We start from the raw sequence: 18,990 nt of genomic DNA on the forward strand, positions 1-18,990 counted from the left end.
TGACGCAATAATGATCCTGCATGTCATGGTTAAGACCTGACCAGCCCAATAAATTTAAAATACATGAAACAAAAAAATGGTAACATTCTTAGGACAACAAAATCACAGCACATGTTGTGACAAAGAATTGTAGTGCTGTTTGGTGGAAGAAGTACAGGATGAAATGTAGATGACAGAATTTAAGGAAATTTATGATATGGGGGAAGAATTATTTAAAAAAAAATAGAAACAGATGGAAATCTTTCAGAAATTAAAGAATTTGAGAGACAGGAACACACTATACTAGGTGGTTTATTTTATTTGTTCAAGGACTCATCTTGCAAGCTTTAATAGCAAGCATGGGCTTTGATTCTGGGAGCCCAGATTCACAGACTTAGGAAGACAAAAGCGAACTGTGCTCCATGTACGTGGACGCAAACTAAAGGCTTGTGGTTAATCAAATTGTAGTTTTAAGTTTCTACAGCCTCGCAGCCAGAAGTCACAGGTCCTTTAGGTCCTTCTGGATGCCCCAGAGGGTATCTGCACTCTTCTTGAGCTGGGCAACCTCTTCGTCCTTCAGCTTCTGGTTGATAACACTGGTTAACCCCCGAGCATTCAGGATACATGGCAGGCTCAGGAAGACTTCATTCTCAATGCCATACATGCCCTGCCAGAACAAGAAAAGCACCAAGATTAAGAAATGAAACCAAAGGTAGAAACGACCACAGGTCCTGGGGTTGAACAGGACGAATTACAGGAAATTTGATAAGCATAAACTCCTCTAGCTTTTATCACTGACAGTCCTATCTATCTCTAATATTTGTATTTCAAATTTGATTTTGCATATAGAATATACAAATAGACTCTATGATAAAACTAGAATTTTCAAAGTACTTTATCAAACTTATTGACACCTCTCTGCTTATATGTCTTCAAATTAAATCACATTCAAATGTGGTTCTTATTGGGCTTTTTTTCCATGAAATTTTAAGCATCCTGAAAATTCTTTAGTTAAGTAGAAGATTTCAGGTACTGGTTGACCTTCAACGTCCAGGAAAGTAATTGGAAGTCACACAAAGGCAAGATTCTTGGAATACTCAAGAACTGCTGAAAAAAAAAAAAATCACGCAATTCCCCAAACACTGTACTGGTTTGTACAAAGTAATTTACTCACAGGATCAATTTAATTATGTAATTATTTTAGTATATTAATCAAGTCAGTTTAATATTTTCTTTTCTTTTTTTAAATTTAATATTTTCTTAAATTAGCTCTGAAAGTTTTTGTACATATACCAAAGTGGAGGCAATAAACAAATTTTTATATATGGACTGGGGCAATTATCCAGTTTTGCCATACTTACTTTTAATTTTTTTTTGCTATAGTGTCAAAAAGCCAAACAACAATAACAAAAAAACCCTCAAAACATCTGATACATGCTTTATCCCCCAATACTTTTATATTTACCTCTTGTTTCTTTCAGTCTACTGCATTTTCCCTTACTTTTTCACTCCTGCTGTTGGCTTGCAGAAAATGAGTCAGTTATCTCAGTTTTATTTAAAAATAATCAATTTCTACTTAACTGCTCCATAGCTTCTGAATTAAACTCAATTTGCTAAGGCATCAGTGCTACATACATCAAAGCCAAGCTATAGTCTATAATACACCAACTTGAAATGAAACTATTAAACTTATTCAAATGATCGTCTAAGAATATGCTGAATAAGACTCAGAGTTAATATTTAATTTGCCACATTATACAAAGGAGAATTATAAAAACGCATTTGATGTCTCAGCTTCTATGAACTTTTTGCTCTTTTGGCCTAAGCTTCTGATAGAAATGAGTAAAGTTTCCATAAAACTTTGAGATGAAAAATAACTGTGGACTGAGACATTATCTCATCGTTCTTAAAATTCACCTACTTAAGGAATACTCGACGAGAAACCACCTAATATTTTGTAACAGTTTACCTTCACCATTGTTGACACTGGGTGAATCCTGGATAGATTTTTCAACATGGATTCAATAAGATCAGCCACACTTAATCCAATAGCCCAGTTGGTATATCCTTTTAGCTTGATGACTTCATAGGCACTAAGAAAAAAAAATCATAAAGGAGATAATTACCAGATGCTTTGGTAACTAACCAGATGCTCTGGTGGTTGGATTCCTGTTGTCTCAACTCTGTCACCCTGAGAACAGTATTTAGACTACCTATCTCAGGGTCCACTTCTGTAAAATAAGGGTAACAATGGTATCTACTTCATAAGTTTGTTAAATGAGTTAATATATTAAGTAAAATATTTAAAACTAAAACTACACGGTAGGTACTATGTAAATGCTTTGACAAATTTAAGTAGTTTATTGTATAAATGGCCATTTATAAAGTCACAGTGGTAGCATATACATTTTGCAACCAATCTTCTTATTTATAAACACAAATATTTCCAAAGAGATTAATAAAATCAGGGAACAATGTAAGTAAAAGAACCTTCACATTCACATTCAAAGGACAAACTACACCTTGATTTTCAGGTCCCTTTGAGGCAACTAATCACTGTCACCTAAAATACTATGACCAACTAACTTTTAAGAGCAAAGTGATGTCAAAACCTTGCAGACAACTTTCTGAGCACAAATTATATACAGCTCTGAACCCACAAAGGCACTTGTATTTGAGAATTAGGTAGCAGGAGTAACTGAGTACTAGAAAAATGGGACTTAATGCAATTTATCACTAATTAAAAGAACTTGGGTGAGTTACATTGGGTTTATCTTAATGAAATCCTATGAATTATTTCAACTTTTTAAAGATCCTTTTTCTCCATATACAGGTCAAATTCTTAGGGGAAAAAAGTCATTAAAATTGAACTAAATGAAACAACATATTTGAGAAACCAGTTAGACTTATAATATAAACACCTTAAGACTTTGCAGAGGAGAAAACTGAGATTCAGTTTAAAGGTTAAATGGCTTCCCAATATTATACAGTTAGTGTCAAAAGACCCATAATTTCAGTCTAAGCCCACAGTCTTTACTCTGGTCCAAAATGATACCTTATTTTATGATAAACATGAGGGTCATAGAGAGAATGGTTAGTCACAAAAGGCAGTTTTAAAAAACAGGGGAAAGGGGACATCCTTGGTTGGGTGTGGAGAGACACTGAATCAATGTTCAAGCTGTTGATTGCTAATAGCTTGAAAACTATTAACAATTAATCAGTAAGTATCATTTTAGTCAATTATGACACAACAGTGCCTAGGTTTACTTTTCTAAATAAGCCAACTTTGTCATCTGTGAATTCCATGTTTCACTCCTATTACAACAGAATTTCTCTGGAAAAATATTTGCTTTCCCTAGGGGCACCAGCATAGCAAGTTTGACCAGCATAAGTCAGTCTTGCCTCTTTCAGAAGATAATAGCTGCATATTTGCTATGCTGAGTCTATCTAAAAGAAAAAAAATAATTAAAAAATGAAAAGAGAAAGAAAAAAAAAAAAACCACTCTCTCTCAAACAAACCAACAAAAAAAGAGTAAATTTTTTTAAAAGGAGAAAAAAAATTTTGGAAAAAGTTTATCTGAATAGGCAGCCATGGAAAGTGTTCCCGATTTTATCTAAGATGATATTAATTGTCCTAAATCTTAAACCCCCTACCCCTGCTTACCTCTCAACCACCATCTTATGCACTTCCTTCCAATTTTCACTATCATTGTCTGTTCCCATTTCTGGATTCAGTTCCTGGAGAGAAACGCCTGCCACATTCACTCCGCTCCAAACAGCCACTATTGGGAGTGGTGGAGAGATAGGCATTTTACCTCTGACATTATTTAAAAAAAAAAAATCTTCCCTTCTCTTAGTTCAGATTTCACCCTTGATGCAAGTTATCCACTAACTGCTTCAATGACAATTCACTCCCATACACTTCACTCCCATACACTCCCCCCCAGGGACTAACATTTGCCGTCAAATCTGACCTTTTACCTTTCAACCATTTCGATGCAAACAGAATTGCTGTGTCAGACTTACAGGCGTTATGAAATTCTTCCCTTTCTGTGGGTTTGTGAAATCGTGAGGGATTCTAGTTTGGGATTATCCTAAACCCTGGGTTTGAGGAATTCTGAACTTTCTGCCTGCTTATATTTTAAAAACTAAGTAGTATTTTTAAGACCCAGTTCTTACTGTACCAAAGTTCACTCTTCCAGAATTACACTACAAATTTTTCCAAGAAAAACTTACACCTTAACCTTTAGGGAGAAAATAGCCCCTTGCATATTGGGCAGAAGTGGATTTAATAAAACCAATATTATCATTGTGTCTTGGATTATTACAGTTTTATACAATAAGCCTATTCAATGTGTAATATTCAATGTTTAAGATGAAATGATGGAATTAGAATGTTTCAAAACTATCACAGTAATAACCATTTTTAAACCATTATTATCTAAATAATATTTAACTAAGAATCATTAGTGGATACTAAACTTATGAGGCAAAAAACTGATAAGGAATCAGGAATTTACCCAGTCAGTATCAAAGTATTCTCTCACAATTACTTATCTGTAATGTGAAGTATGTGAAAATATAAACTACAATGTAAAAACAAAAAATTCAGAACGGCAGAAACAATATCCTAAGTACACAGCAAACACTATCCGTGTTTTGTTTTGTTTTTTACCACTTGAGTCGCCATGTTCTCCCAAAATCCATCCGTGGCAGCTGCTGGGATGAATGCCAAGTTTTTCAGCCATAAGATAGCGAAATCTAGCAGAATCCAGATTACATCCACTCCCAATCACACGGTGCTTGGGTAATCCACTTAGTTTCCAGGTAACATATGTGAGAATATCCACTAAAATTTTTAAAAATAATATATGTAAGCACATCAAAACTGATGTCAACTGCTATGTTAATCAGCGGTGCCCTGGTTTTCTCCTCTCCCCCCTGCCTCATCCCCCAAATGAGATGTGGCCAGAAAGATATAAATACTTGACTTTTCATAATTAGGGACCACGGGCGTTAGAAAGGTAAGAAAAACTTTTAAGCTGTATAGTCAAGAGATTGTAAAACATGAAAAATGCAACATTGCGGTTTTAATTTACATTATCATTGGAAACAAGAATATATGAATCTTGCAGATTAATTTACTATATATGGAAAGAAAGAAAAACAGGGCTGAATATGGATCATCACTTAAGTTTCTTCCAATTCTAACATTCTAGGATTGTAACAACTGTTTTTAGAAATCAAAAGCTATAGGTTACTAAACAACTAAGGCACGCTGCTAAGTTACCTTTGGGAACAAGACAGTTTTCAGTAAACAATTATTATAATATAGGGTATTCGCATTTTCTAGTATTTAACAGAAAGAATTTAATGACAGAGCCTTTATTCTGGTGTGGTGCAGAGGTAAAATCTGCCGGGCTGGAGAAGATCAGAGCATTTATACAGGCTAAGCTGTAAAAAGCAGGAAAATGTGCACACCAAGAAGGCAAGTCTCCACCCCCACTCTCATATACAGACCCTGGCTGAGATATTTTAAGGTCATTTTGGCCTGGATATCATAACCTCTTCCTTGGCAACACTGACTCAGTAGGAGTGACTCCCTGGAGACTTAAGACTTTGAAGCTATACCTGAAAAAGTTGTATAACCAGTTAATAATGTCTGCCTTAAGCACAGGATGTAGCAACTTCATTTGTGCCTGCTGTTTGTCACTCATGCCCTACATCTATTTGCCACTCTCTATTTACGAGAAATTTTAGATACAAGGTTGACTGGGAAACTCCAAGCCAAGATGGTCTTGCTGGCTCCCAACTCTCAATATCCCATAAAATTTAAGGATTTTCCTGGCTCTCACAATGTTTCTCTACGTGAAGTATCAGAGATAACCAGCTTTACCATTTAACAACATATTTATCTACTGTGCTTACCAATAAAAAGTAAGCTTGGTGGCAAATTATAGGCGAAAGAAGTGTGAAACAGTGAATTCTGACTCTTTGGGCTGAAAGAATACAATTCTTTCTAATCAGAAATTTTAAGTTACAACATTTGGTGTTAAACATGTATTTGTCCATCAACAGGCTATTTTCCATCTTTAAATCTAGACTAATTAATGGCTTTAACTCCTTAAAAAAAAAATCAGTCAACTTAATTTTCAAGAATTTTAGAAATAAGAAGACTAAAGTGCATTTTCTGGAAAATAGAAGGTCAAATATGCTAAAATATTCCTTCCAATCTGGAGCCACATTCAAATGCCTCATTTTGTATCCCAGGATAATCTTAATAGAAAAATTTTAAAGCTTTTAGACTTTCCAACAAACCCAGATAAAATAAGGAGATGAAACTGCTTTATATAAAGCTCTTCTCACATTCTTCCGCATGTGGCCTGGGAATGTGCCAGGGGTTTTGCAAACATCATTCTCTGTAGCCAATTAACGGAAGACACGTGAATTGCTTAGGCCAAACACCAGAAAAGATTTTTTATAAGTTAAAAAAAAAAGGAAAAGAAAAAAAAAAAAATCCCAAAGTAATGAATTGAACAGAACTGATCCTTAAGACATCACAATGATACCTGGGTTGGAAACCACAATGATGATGCAGTCAGGACTGTACTTGACAATCTGAGGAATGATGAACTTGAAGACATTAACGTTCCTTTGCACCAAATTCAGGCGACTCTCCCCCTCTTGCTGGCGAACTCCTGCAGTTACCACCACGATCTTGGAATTGGCAGTGACAGAGTAATCTTGAAGGAGAGAGGAGAAAAGGACTTTACATACAACTCTGCATCAAAACATGCCATGTGAGATGCTCTAGGAACCCAAACATACAATAAGCTCATGGAATGTTTATGTGAGAATTACATTTTCTGTGTAACGTTGAGTTGCAACACCAGTGTTCCATGGTGTTCTTCTTCCTCCTTGAGCCATGTGGAACCATTCTGACCATAACACTGGCTCAGAAAATGAACCCAGGAAACAAAGACGGCCCTAAATTATGTTTCTTGTTAACAGATTCAAAATTGTATTGGCTTTAGAGAATATTGGATTGTCAGGAATAATACAAAGTATAAACAGTGAGTGCAAAGTTCAACTGGCAGTCATCCAACAAAAAAGCAATTGGAAGGTACTGTCAACTTGTAATGTTAATTCAATTTATGAAGGCTAAGGAAGGCACTCAAGTGTTTGTTCTTGGCTAGAATTTAATTTCTAATACTCAATATTTTAAAGAAGCTTATTGTTTTTAGCAGTGAGTTTCTCTAGAGAGTATTTTATTTTTTACCCCAAGCAAGTGAATCCTTTCTCAAATCATAGACATTTTGATTGGATGTGGTCATTAGACTCAATACTTATGGATGACTCATAGAATTAAACCATGTTGCTATGTGACTTTTGACAGTTACTAATAATTTATCAGCTTCCTCTTCCATAAAATGGAGGTAATAAGACCCACTTTTCACAGGGCTGCAGTGAAGATGAGACATGCAACAAGTTTCACAATACCCAGAATGCTAATAATTCAATAAGTAACAGCGATCATTAGCAGAGGACTTGCCCTGTGACTCAGATGGTAAAGAATCTGCCCGCAATGTAGGAGACCTAGGTTCGATCCCTGGGTTGGGCAGATCCCCTGGAGAATGGAATGGCAACCCACTCCAGTACTCTTGCCTGGGGAATCCCATGGACAGAGGAGCCTGGGGGCTATGGAGGGGCCCATGTGGCGGCAGAGAGTTGGACATGACTGAGTGACTGCCACACACACTATCATTAGTAGTATTGTTAGAAATTATTTTGGAGGCTGGACATTACTACATCTGTAGGCACAGCCGTATTACTGCATAAATGCATTAATCCAGAACAAAGATGGCTAGAATACAAATTTATTTAGATTCTTGAGGCACTCAAATTATTTTGTGCAAACATTTTTTCGGATCTAAAACATCCCTGTTCTCAGGTATGTGTAAGTAAGCATTTGGATCCAATTTCCTAAAATGGATTTGGAAAAAGCATTTGGATCCAATTTCCTTGTGCCTTGCACACTGTATATGTGCAAGGCACAAGGGGGAGGGTTTACAGAGATAACAATTATGATTGTCCCTGAGGATGAATTGGACCCAGAAGGAAACAAGAAACTGCTGACATTAGATTCACCGGGGTGGGAAAACCTGTTTTCTCTCAGGGAGTGAGGATATCAATTTATTATTTGATCACTTTGGGCATGAAAGGAGCCTACCTTTGTCTGCTACAATTTTTGGTGTCTGAAGGAATAAGCTCCCATGCTGCAGGTCCATCATTTCTCCCTTGAGTTTATCTTCCAAAACATCCACAAGAGCAAGCTCATCAGTCAGAGACTATAAACACAAGAAGAGCTATTAGGACACCAAGCCACTCAAGGACACCTCAGTTCACAGTATTTAAGTCAAAGACCCTTGAAATGGAAATGCCCAATGTCTAAAAACCTAGGGAAGAATTTTTACCATGGAGTTAGGTGTGCTTTCAAAAATTTGATGATGAAACATTTTGAATAATGAACTATTAATATTTGATACCATTTTTGTTTTAAAGAATTTCACCTCTAGTACTCAGTGGACATTAAGTGAGCTTGATATAATTGTTTTAAGAATCTGTAAACATGCAAGTATTGTGGTTCAACAATGGCCTCAGGGTGCTCAAGTCTTCACATTAAAGGGGGGTGAAGGCAAAAAAATAGACTCACAAAGACCTAGAAACAGTCTTGGGCATTGTGTCCATCCTGAAGGTCACTCCTAGTTTGGAGGGATTTAGAGAGGGCAGATTTCATTTAAAACAAGAGGCTCAGTTCACTTCAGAGCAGGCTTTGAAGCCCTGGTTGAAGCTAGGAACCCTCAGGTTGGCTCTGACTAATTTGAACATCCTGCTGATGAAAGATAAGAGTCAGGAGCACAGGGCTACAGGGCTAGTGAATTCTCCATACGCTTTCAAGGCAAACTTGGCCAGTGTCAATGTTTTCTTATTTTCTATTCCGATTGTCATCTTGTGCCATCCATCCCAAGTAATACCCTCAATCAACTATCCTGTCTGCTTTTCAGCAAGTCCTCAATCTTTTCTTCTCAGGAAAAGGGAGCTGTTGATCTGTTGTTGTTCAGTTGTGTCTGACTCTGTGACCCCACAGACTAAAGCATGTCAGGCTTTCCTGTCCTTCACCATCTCCCACAGTTTGCTCAGATTCATGTGCATTAGGTCAGTGATGCCATCTAACCACCTAATTCTCTACCACCCCCTTCTCCTTTTGCCTTCAATCTTTCCCAGCATCAGAGTCTTTTCTAGTAAATCGGCTCTTCGCATCAAGAGATATAGTTGCGTTTAAATAACCTTTCAGTTTTTAACATCAGTTGTCTTTAACATTCCAGGCCTCCAATGCAGGAGGCACAGGTTTGATCCCCGGTCAGGGAACTAAGACCCTGCGTGTCATGCAACATGGCCCAAAAACTTAAAAAATAAGTAAGTCAGTTGTCTTGTGAAAACTCGTAATTTACAAATTCTATTTCTTTTTTTTAATCATATTTTTGACCATGTCCTGTAGCGTGTGGGATCTTAGTTCCCCGACGAGGGGTCAAACCCATGCCTCCTACCTTGGGAGCAGGGGGTCTTAACCACTGGATCACCAGGGAAGTCCCTACGAACTCTTTTAAAAAGCAATTACCCTTCCCATTGACCTATCACCCAAATCCTGGCCTTTATGGCTTTTCAGGCTCTTAGCCTGAAATTCACCTAATATGTGAAGGATAGTTTGATAAGTTATGTAAAGGGGGAAAAGTATGAAGTAACTCAGGTTCAGAAAGTGCTTTGAAGGCTAAGATAGAATAATCCATGTGGAATTGGGAAGGGTCAGGAAGGCTCTGAGCAGCAGAGGGAAAGGCAGAGAAAGAGAGAAGAGGTGGCCAATAAGAAAACTCGACCCAGTTAACTTGCCAGCAAAACAGGTCCTGCTCCAGGTCGGAGCCTAGGAATAAAGACTGTCACCTGTTTCTAGAAAACCAGTGTCGGCTGGCCTGAAGCAGGAAGCTACAATAGGCTTGCTTGGGAGGGTTTCTCTGAGACTCAAACTTCCCTGTGACTGAATGCATTCTTAGTTCCAAGCAGTTGATTCACTTGCCAACTTCAAAGGACCCTTTCATGAACTGGGGGTTGCTTTGTTGTTGCTCAGCCACGGAGTCGTGTTCAACTCTTTGTGACCCCATGGACTGCAGCACGCCAGGCTTCCCTGTGAAGTATTTTCTCCTTCCATGTATGTCAAATGCAGGCATTAATGCCCACCCCTTTTCACTTACACATGTTTTTAACACTTAAAATGGTTTCGTTCCTTTGCAAGATCACACAAAGCTCTTGCTTGTGTTTCTGGAGCCCTAAATTCATTCCAGAGAACTTCATAACCATTCCTTTCAGGTGCCAAGTACTGGGGATGTCACTCTTATTTTGGGGACATCACATGTGTGCTGTTGAAGTCAAGGGGCACAACAATTTGGGGCTTAAGTGGAAAAGGATGTCACAGGATCTCAGATCCTCTGTTTTGTCTCTGTGGGTAGAGAATTGGCGGAGAAGTGCATAGTCAGCTGGCAAGGAAGGAAGAGATCCAACACTTGGAGAAAATAATTGCAGCGCTGAATTTAGCTGCATTTATGCGACTGAATATCCTCCCAGTGGGAGGCAGGCAAACAGAAGATGTGTGACTAAGTACTGACACTTGGACTTAAATAAATCTTTCTGTATTCACATAGTGTATACTAGCCAATGAATTTACCACATGTATATTCCACTTAAGCTGCATATTTTAAAATGATCAATACATCAAGGCTTAGATTAACTGCAAAAGCACTAACTTATTGAGGAACAAGGTCAGTTAGAAGCCAAGAACAACATTTGTTGATAGCCTGTTTAACATAAGACAAAAATCGTCACTTTGGACTTTCCTGGTGGTTCAGTGGTTAAGACTCTGTACTTCCACTATAGTGGACACAGGTTCAAATCCTGGTGGAGAAACTAAGATCCTGAATGCTGGATGGCTTGGCCAAAAAAAAAAAAAAAAAAAAAAAATCTCTTAATCTAAGTCCTATGTGGACCAGACATAGCCACAACCTACCTCTTGGTCCCTGAGCTAGCAAACTATTGTTTTTGTTGCTTTTTAGTTGCTAAGTCACATCCAACTGTGCTACCAGTACCTTAATATTTGATGGCTGCATTCTGCATTTTTATATTCAAGTGTTTAGTCTGCATGACATTTTGTGGGAGGAAAAGGTATAACTTTTTCCAAATAGCTAAATGGACAACTACCGCTTATTCAATAATTTGGTTTTCTTCTCTGGCAAGTCCCTTTGTATTAAATATTCTTTGGTTTTGTTTCTGGGTTTTGAGTCTGTTCCATTAGCCTGTCTATTCTTGTACAAACACCAAATTCTAATTAAGTTTCACTTTTAGGCCAAGTCTTGCAGTGCAAAAACTACTTTGCAGTATGTCTGTAATTACATTGCTCTGTATGCTGTGTTTATAGAAGAATGTGACTACAGCTGACTGACAGACACTCAAACCAAAAACAGCTGGTCAGAGGCTAAGGGCAGAATAATCACATGGAAGCTCTATATGACCTTGACAACGTGATGGGGTCTTGGCAGCCAAAGCAGACACCTTATGATTGGTAGCAGTGACAGGAGAAACCATGAAAAAGGAAAAGCTCTGATTAAAATTTGACCAGATGTAAGTGCTGTTTCTTAGTAAGAGGAATATCCATTATTTAATACATGTTCACTACTCAACGTGCCAGGCATTATTCTACTAGTGAGGAATATAGTAATGAACAAATCTGACAAGGTTCCTGCTCTCATGGAATATACCAGGAAGGGGAGAGGAGTGAAGCAAACAATTTAAGATGGTTCTGATCATGGAAATGCTATAAACAGCGCAAGGCAGAGTGAAGTTAAAGGAAATGAAAGGAAGCTTACTTGGTATTGGATGATTAAGGAAGACCCATCTGCAAAGGCCTGATATGAATGATAGGAGGGAGTTAACTCTGATGATCCAAGGCAGCCATTCCAAGGAAGGGAAATCAAGTTCTAAAAGGGTTTAAAGGACTTCCCTGGTAGTTAAGAATCTGCCTCCCATGCAGGGGGTGCAGGTTCGATCCCTGGCTGGAGAACTAAGATTCCCACATGCCACAGAGCCACTAAGCTCAAGCACTGCAACTGCTGAGCCCGTGCAATCCAGAACCTGTGTGCCGTAACCAGAGAGCCTACGCCAACCACAAAAGATCCTGCAGGCTGCAGCTAAGACCAGACACAGCCAAATAAATAAAATAATTTTTAAAATACTTTTTAAAAATAAAAGGGTTTAAGCCAGGCTTCCCTGGTGGCTCAGACAGTAAATAATCTGCCTGCAATGTAGCAGACCCAGGTTCGATCCCTGGGTTAGGAAGATCCCCTGGAGAAGGAAATGGCAACCCACTCCAGTATTCTTGCCTGGAGAATTCCATGGACAGAGGAGCCTGGTGGGCTACAGTCCATGGGGTCACAAAGAGCTGGATATGACTGAGTGGCTAATACTGAAGCCGTGATGACTTAGTGCTTTGAAGAGGGGAGAAGGTAAGAGATGAAGTCAGAGGTGGCACCAGCCACCACATAGCACTGGAAGGAATCCACGACATTCCGAATGGTACCCCCTGGAGGTGTGCACCCTGCCTTGCTCTGAGAGACACACAGGGAAAGATCCTCCCTGTATTTCATTTATGTGTGCAGTTCTAAGCAGGGGAGCTATTTTTATACAACGGTTTCCATGTTGGCAATTAGGATGTGGAAAATGGGCAAGAGAAGCAGAAAACATTAGCATCTTTGTCATGGTGGAGGTTGGACTCAGGTACCTCCATGGGCCCAATCAAGGTACGAACCTTCTCAACCAGTCTGATGCCCTAGCTCATCCCCTTTCTGGGCCAAAGCATTGTGTATCCTCTGAAAACCACACCGGGGATGTAAGATCTCTGAGATCTTAATTAAGGCACTTAATCGTTCTGAGTTTGTGTTTTTCCACCAGTAGTATAGTGATGACAACATTCCCTAGAAACTTTGTAGAGGAATAAAGTAATATATACTTAACAAAATAGAATTGGCTAGTTCCCTTTCTCTCTCTCTTTTGGGTATCTTTCTTATTAAAGGAATGGGGCTTATAATCCTTACCAAATAGTAATAACAACTTTGACTCTAATCCTTCCCTGTTACAAGAAGATTTAAACATTTTTAATTAGTAAAATGGTCTTTGAACAAGGCAGTCCTTCCTTCACAGAAGCTCAGCTGAAAGATTCCTACTGTGCTAGGGGCCTGGTTGGTTCTCAAGCACTTGAATTGGGCCAAAGTATTATATAACAGCAGAGAGAGTCAATTAAATTATTTATCAAAGAGGACTTTGCATTTACAATTAAAACAATCAGAGAGGTTCTCAGAGAATAACGATAGCTCAGATATATTGCTAATTTCCTAAAAATTCCAATTTTGAGTTTAGCTTAAGGAATGAAAAATCTTTACTATTTTATTAATACATTTATGTCTGGGGCAGGGAGAGAGAAATTATCAGGAGTCTGGGATTAACACATACACAATACTGTATATAAAAGCGGTAAACAACAAGGACCTGTGAACTGTTCTCAATTATCTTGTAATACTTTATGATGAGAAAGAACCTGGAAAAGAATATACATATACATATATATATGTATAACTGAATCAGCTTGCTGTACACTTCAAAGTAGCACAACACTGTAAACCAACTACACTTCAATTAAAAAAAAAATTGTCTTTAATTGCCCCAACACTAGCATAGAATAAAAAGAAATGCCAGAGTTACTGTGGTTAAGAGTTCAGAGTCCCGGGCTCAAATACAGCTCAACCATTACCAACTGTGTGACAACAGGCAGGCGGCCACTTAATCTAGTCAAGCCTCAACTACCATATCTGGAAACAGGATATGAACAGTTTCCATTTATTGAGATTACTGTGTAAATAAAGCATTTTAAACAAAACACTTAAAATATGTTACACAATAAATATTTTAAAAGAAAAGTAAGCTGGAATATTTTTTTCCATTTTTATTGGTATGAATGGTAAACATTAAATTGTGATTATTTATTTCCCCTGTAACTTGGGGAGCAGCTCTTCCCCTAAATTAGGGGAACCTAGTCAATTAAACTAGCCAGGAAAAATGCAAAAGAATAAAACTTTCATTGGCGTGCACTACACATTTTAGTTGATTTCTCTGATGATTCTTTCCTCAGTGAAGATTCAGAATTTGATCCTTTAGAATTTAAATTTTATAGACAGAAATATGCTTGCCTAGGAGTTATTCCAGCAGCCTTCGCATACAATACAAAAAGACAGTGTGTTCTACCGAAGGCCCAGCAACATTTTTTGAGGCAGGGGATCCCCGTAAAAAACATTTAAAACAGCCTTCAGAAAGCAATGAAGTAATTAGAGAGGAGGCAAACTAAAAGTCTATGGAGGTATGTGGGGAAATATAATCTAGAGGAGTGGAAGGTGCTAGAAGCATGTTATCAGTATTAAAGCTTCTGATGTTGATAACTGATTATGTTAGAATATGTCCTATTCTGAGGAAAAGTACTCAGATAGAAGGAAGGCCATGTCTGCATTTATTCTCAAAGGGTTCAGAAAAAAGCCCCATATGCACATGTGCACACATGTGCATGCATACGCTCATACACACAGGCACACACTTGTGTGCACACACAAACAGAAATACATTAAGAATTGGTAAATCTGGGTGAAGTGAATACGGAAGTTTTACTTTTTAAAAAATACTCTTGCAAATTTTCTGTAAATTTGAAATTACATTAAAATTAAACAACTGAGTGAAGGCTTGAGGGGAATAATATAGGATATTTCCATGACCTCAAAAAGCAGCTGTGCCGATAACGAGGCAAAATAACATTACACACCTCCTGATGTAATGCATTGTGAAGGACAGGCCATCACCTGGTCATAATGCCACCCCCAAATATAACCTGAACTCAGTTACAAACATCAGACCAACATTAACCGAGGGGCATTCTACAAAACTGATGTCTCTTCAAACTGACCAGTAACATGAGAGATGAAGAAGAGCTAAGTTCCAGATTAAGGAAGAATAAAGAGACATGAAAAGTATACAAAAATATGATCTTGGACTAGGGGAGAAAAGGTATGATTCTGATAACTGGAGAACTATAATCTGGGTACTGTATAGTAAATAATAGTGTTTAATCAGTATTACTGAGTACAGTAAGTCTACTGTATCAGATAAGAATGTCATTCTCTCAGGAAATATTTGCTAATGTGTTTAAAGATAAAGCATCACCAGGTCTACAACTTATTTTAAAATTTTCAGGGGGAAAAAAAAACCTTTTAAAGATACAATCAAATTCTCAAAAGCCTAAAGAGATTGCATACACATGATGAAACTACCTATCACGTATGGAGTTCTTGAAAAGTACCTTTCCCAGAATGCTGATGGCACATGCCATACCAACTTGTCCAACACCCACTACAGTGATCTTATTGTTTGGGATTGTTCCCTCTTCTTCCGCAACTGGTGCAATCAGTTTGTCCTTAAGAGTTGCCATTGTGCCCTGAAAGAAAATAATCAAAATATGATACATGTATCCACTTGAGAAACAGGAAGGGAAACTTGTAATGTTAGTGTTGCAAGTTTGAATCCAAATACATTTTAAAATGAGCCTAATGGTATTCCAGAACACAGTTTCTTTAAAAAAAAAAAAAGAAAAAAATGTGACCCACTAACAAAAATTTCAAGACAAAAATCTCCATGAAGCCCTTTAGAGTTTGCGTTCTTCTCTTCAGCCTATGACTATCTAGTTGTATTTAACAAAGCTGTAATAATTGTCTTGTGGCTATTCATTTCCTGGATAAACAACATTTATATTTAGATTAGCTGATTGGTTTCCATGCTCCCTACAAAATATTTATTTAAGTTAGGGCCCAGTATTAACCCATATTAAACTTGGTCTAAAAGAAGAGCTACTTATGAATATAATTTCTACTATCAATGGTTATTATCACTCTTAGAAGATAGGGACCAACTGGTTTGTCTATTTTCTTCTTCTCCTGAGGTCTCACTTAAAATTTGTCAGTGTACTGGACATACAATGTGTGCTTCAATAAATACAATAATGAGAAAATAGTGACAAATATGTTTGCACAAAATCTGTAAAAATTATTACTCTGAATTCCTTTTAGTGTGCCTTGGAAGCTTACTGGAAGGTGGGTAGATACTTAATACATTTCCCCCCAAAGGGACCACATAAGGAAAACACCAGCCTTTGAGTCAGCTTCTTTCCAGCCATTAAAGAAAAAGTAAAAATAAATAAATAAAGTTTTTTTTTTTTTTTTTAAAAAGAAGGAAACTGTTAGGAAGCATTTATACAAGTAACACCAACTGTATTTCTCTCATCAGGTTATCAGGTGAGTTTTCTGGATAAATAAAACAAATGGTGAAACTTGGTGTATCAACCTGCCTTCTTAAAGAGAGGATTCAGACATTTTTTAAAAAGCCCTCTCTTCAAAATTAAGTATCATTTATAATTATAACCCATTAAAATAACACCAACTGTATTTCTCTCATCAGGTTATCAGGTGAGTTTTCTGGATAAATAAAACAAATGGTGAAACTTGGTGTATCAACCTGCCTTCTTAAAGAGAGGATTCAGATGATATTTTTTAAAAAGCCCTCTCTTCAAAATTAAGTATCATTTATAATTATAACCCATTAAAATGTCTACTATTTGTGTCTGCCCTTTACTTTTGCTGCAGACAGCCACGTGGCAGGGCAAGGTCCCTCTTTCAAATTGTACCCCTGCTTCCCAGTCTGGTTTTTTGTTTCTCATCTGCAAAGGACTAAGTAACAAAACCTGGTTGAGTAATTGTATATATTAGGTAAGAGTCAGTAAGACTCCTAGTTGGAATAAAGTACTTGAATTTGGAGACAACTGTTTAGCAACTGTTTCGTTCTATAGCTATTCCCCCCCCAAAAAAACTATTCCCCACCAATCATTAGGGTCTATGTTGGGAGATTATTTTGCCTTTCCAAAGCACATTGGCAGTTTTCTCCTGGATGCTAGAGAAAAAAGAAATATACAATGGTGCAAATGTTTCCACAAATAGATGACCTTGCAGTGAAATTTACACGTCCTGCATTTTGAGCAGTTGAGCAGAATCGGAAGAATGAATGCTGCCTCTCCTGCTGAACTGAGATACAAAGGCTAAGTTTCTCTTCATCACAGTATTTTCACTAGTTGGTTTAAGATCTTCTAGGTATAGAGGATCCAGCAAAGCGGTGGAAAACAAAAATCCAGAAAGACTGCTCTAGAAATACAGATTAGTTGTTCAGATAGACCTTTTAAACTATCTGGGGAATTTCAGATATGACATTGTAGAGGCTTGAGCCAATACAGATTTTCTTTCAGATCTTTCTACAGAAATGTGATTTAATTTTTTTTTTCTTTAACAGGGGTTCTTTAATAGGGTTGTAAGAAATGACAAGAAAATGTTTTATATCATACACAGGCCTGTTTCAAGATCAGTGGCAGCTTGTAAGGACAAAAAATGAAAAACAGGGTAAAAATAATCGATACTTGGTCCTTTTCATCCCCACGCTCCTGCCCCTTCTGTGGATATAAATCACTAGAAAAGAATCCGTGCCTTTAGTTCAGAACAAAGCTCCACTTTTCAGACTATCTCGATTCTAACCTTCTAAACAGCCAATTTTTGCCCTGCAATTCCTCGGCTGAGAGCCGGCTCTCCCCTCCCCCACTCCATCCCTCCAGCCCGCAGTGCCGACCGCCCACGGGCAACCTCTTCCTCTTCGCGCCGCAGCGCTGAGCTCAGGTCACCAGGGGAGGCAGCCACCACGGATCTCCCCAGAGAAGGTCTCTAGCGTGGAAAAGTCTAGGCCTTTCTAAACTCTCAACACCCAAAGCCGGTAAATAAACAGCATCCTAAGCATCAAGGGAAAAAAAGGCCAGAAACGAGCCGGCCCATCGCTCCGGGAAGGGCTGGGGAGAGGCTAAGGGCAGGGCCAAGATCATCCTTCACTCTCATCCCCGAAAAGCCGGGCGTTTCTCCAGGCCCGAGGTGGTGGGCGCCAACAACCCCCTCATCCCCCAGCTTCACGGGTCGCCTGGCCCCTTCTCCCTGCCCCGACTCCTCCGGCACGTGTCCGGGCGCGCGCCAGCAGGCACCGAGGGTGATGCGGCCGCCATGAACCCATCAAGGACACGCAGGACCGGGATGTAGCGGCAAATGCGACAAATCCGTCCCCCGGGAGGGCACAGGCTGGCCTCGAGCTCCGATGGGCGGCCGACACAGCCCGGAGATCGGGCGGAGACCCTCGGCTCCGCCGGGTCCCCCAGCCCCGGGACAGGGCCCCCGCCCCAACCCGATCCGGATGCTCAGGGCTCCAGGCCCGCGAGCTCAGATGTCCTTCCTGGTCCTTCCCCCGCTGAGTCTTGTTGGACAAGTCCCACCAGGTCTTTCCGCAGAGCCAGGATGCAGGGTCCCAGCTGAAACCTACCAGGGGAAAGAAAGTTCTCCGGACAGTGGTGAGGGCTGCACGAAGAAGACGAGGTCAGCAGCGTGCGTCTCCTCCGGCGCAGGATCAGCAAGGAGGGAGGAAGAGCAGGCGGGCCCGCCCCTTGGCCGCCTCCGAGCTTCCTCTATTGTGATTGGAAACCCGAGCACCGCCCACCCCTCCCCCCGGCTCGTTCAATCCTCTTCAAGGACAAGGGCTCCGGTGCGCCCACGCCCTCCCTCGGCCCGATTGAGGAGGTCACCTTCTGGCCGCTAAGGCGGCCGCGATCTCTGCTAGCCTCCGGGCTTAAAGACTCTTGCACACAGAGGCTGCGTTATTTCTGAAACCTGGCCATCTTCAGCCCTCCTGGACTCTCACGCTCTTGATTGGATAAATTTGGTCCCAGTAGAAGTAAATTTC

At 39.2% G+C, this 18,990-nt stretch overlaps 1 protein-coding gene across 1 annotated transcript; it reads right to left on the reverse strand.

Annotated features, from left to right (window-relative positions):
• Positions 1-280: 280 nt before the first annotated feature.
• Positions 281-18,729, reverse strand: LDHB (lactate dehydrogenase B). Its single transcript, XM_061125116.1, has 8 exons — positions 18,574-18,729; positions 15,479-15,613; positions 8,210-8,327; positions 6,549-6,722; positions 4,655-4,828; positions 3,644-3,761; positions 1,949-2,072; positions 281-646 (listed from the first exon to the last, which is right to left on the reverse strand). Exons 2-8 carry the CDS (start codon positions 15,605-15,607, stop codon positions 479-481), a joined length of 1,005 nt encoding a protein of 334 aa, XP_060981099.1. The 5' UTR covers positions 15,608-15,613; positions 18,574-18,729; the 3' UTR covers positions 281-478.
• Positions 18,730-18,990: the final 261 nt, after the last annotated feature.

The sequence above is a fragment of the Dama dama genome, chromosome 22 (assembly GCF_033118175.1).
Source record: "Dama dama isolate Ldn47 chromosome 22, ASM3311817v1, whole genome shotgun sequence".
Taxonomy (NCBI): Eukaryota; Metazoa; Chordata; class Mammalia; order Artiodactyla; family Cervidae; genus Dama; species Dama dama.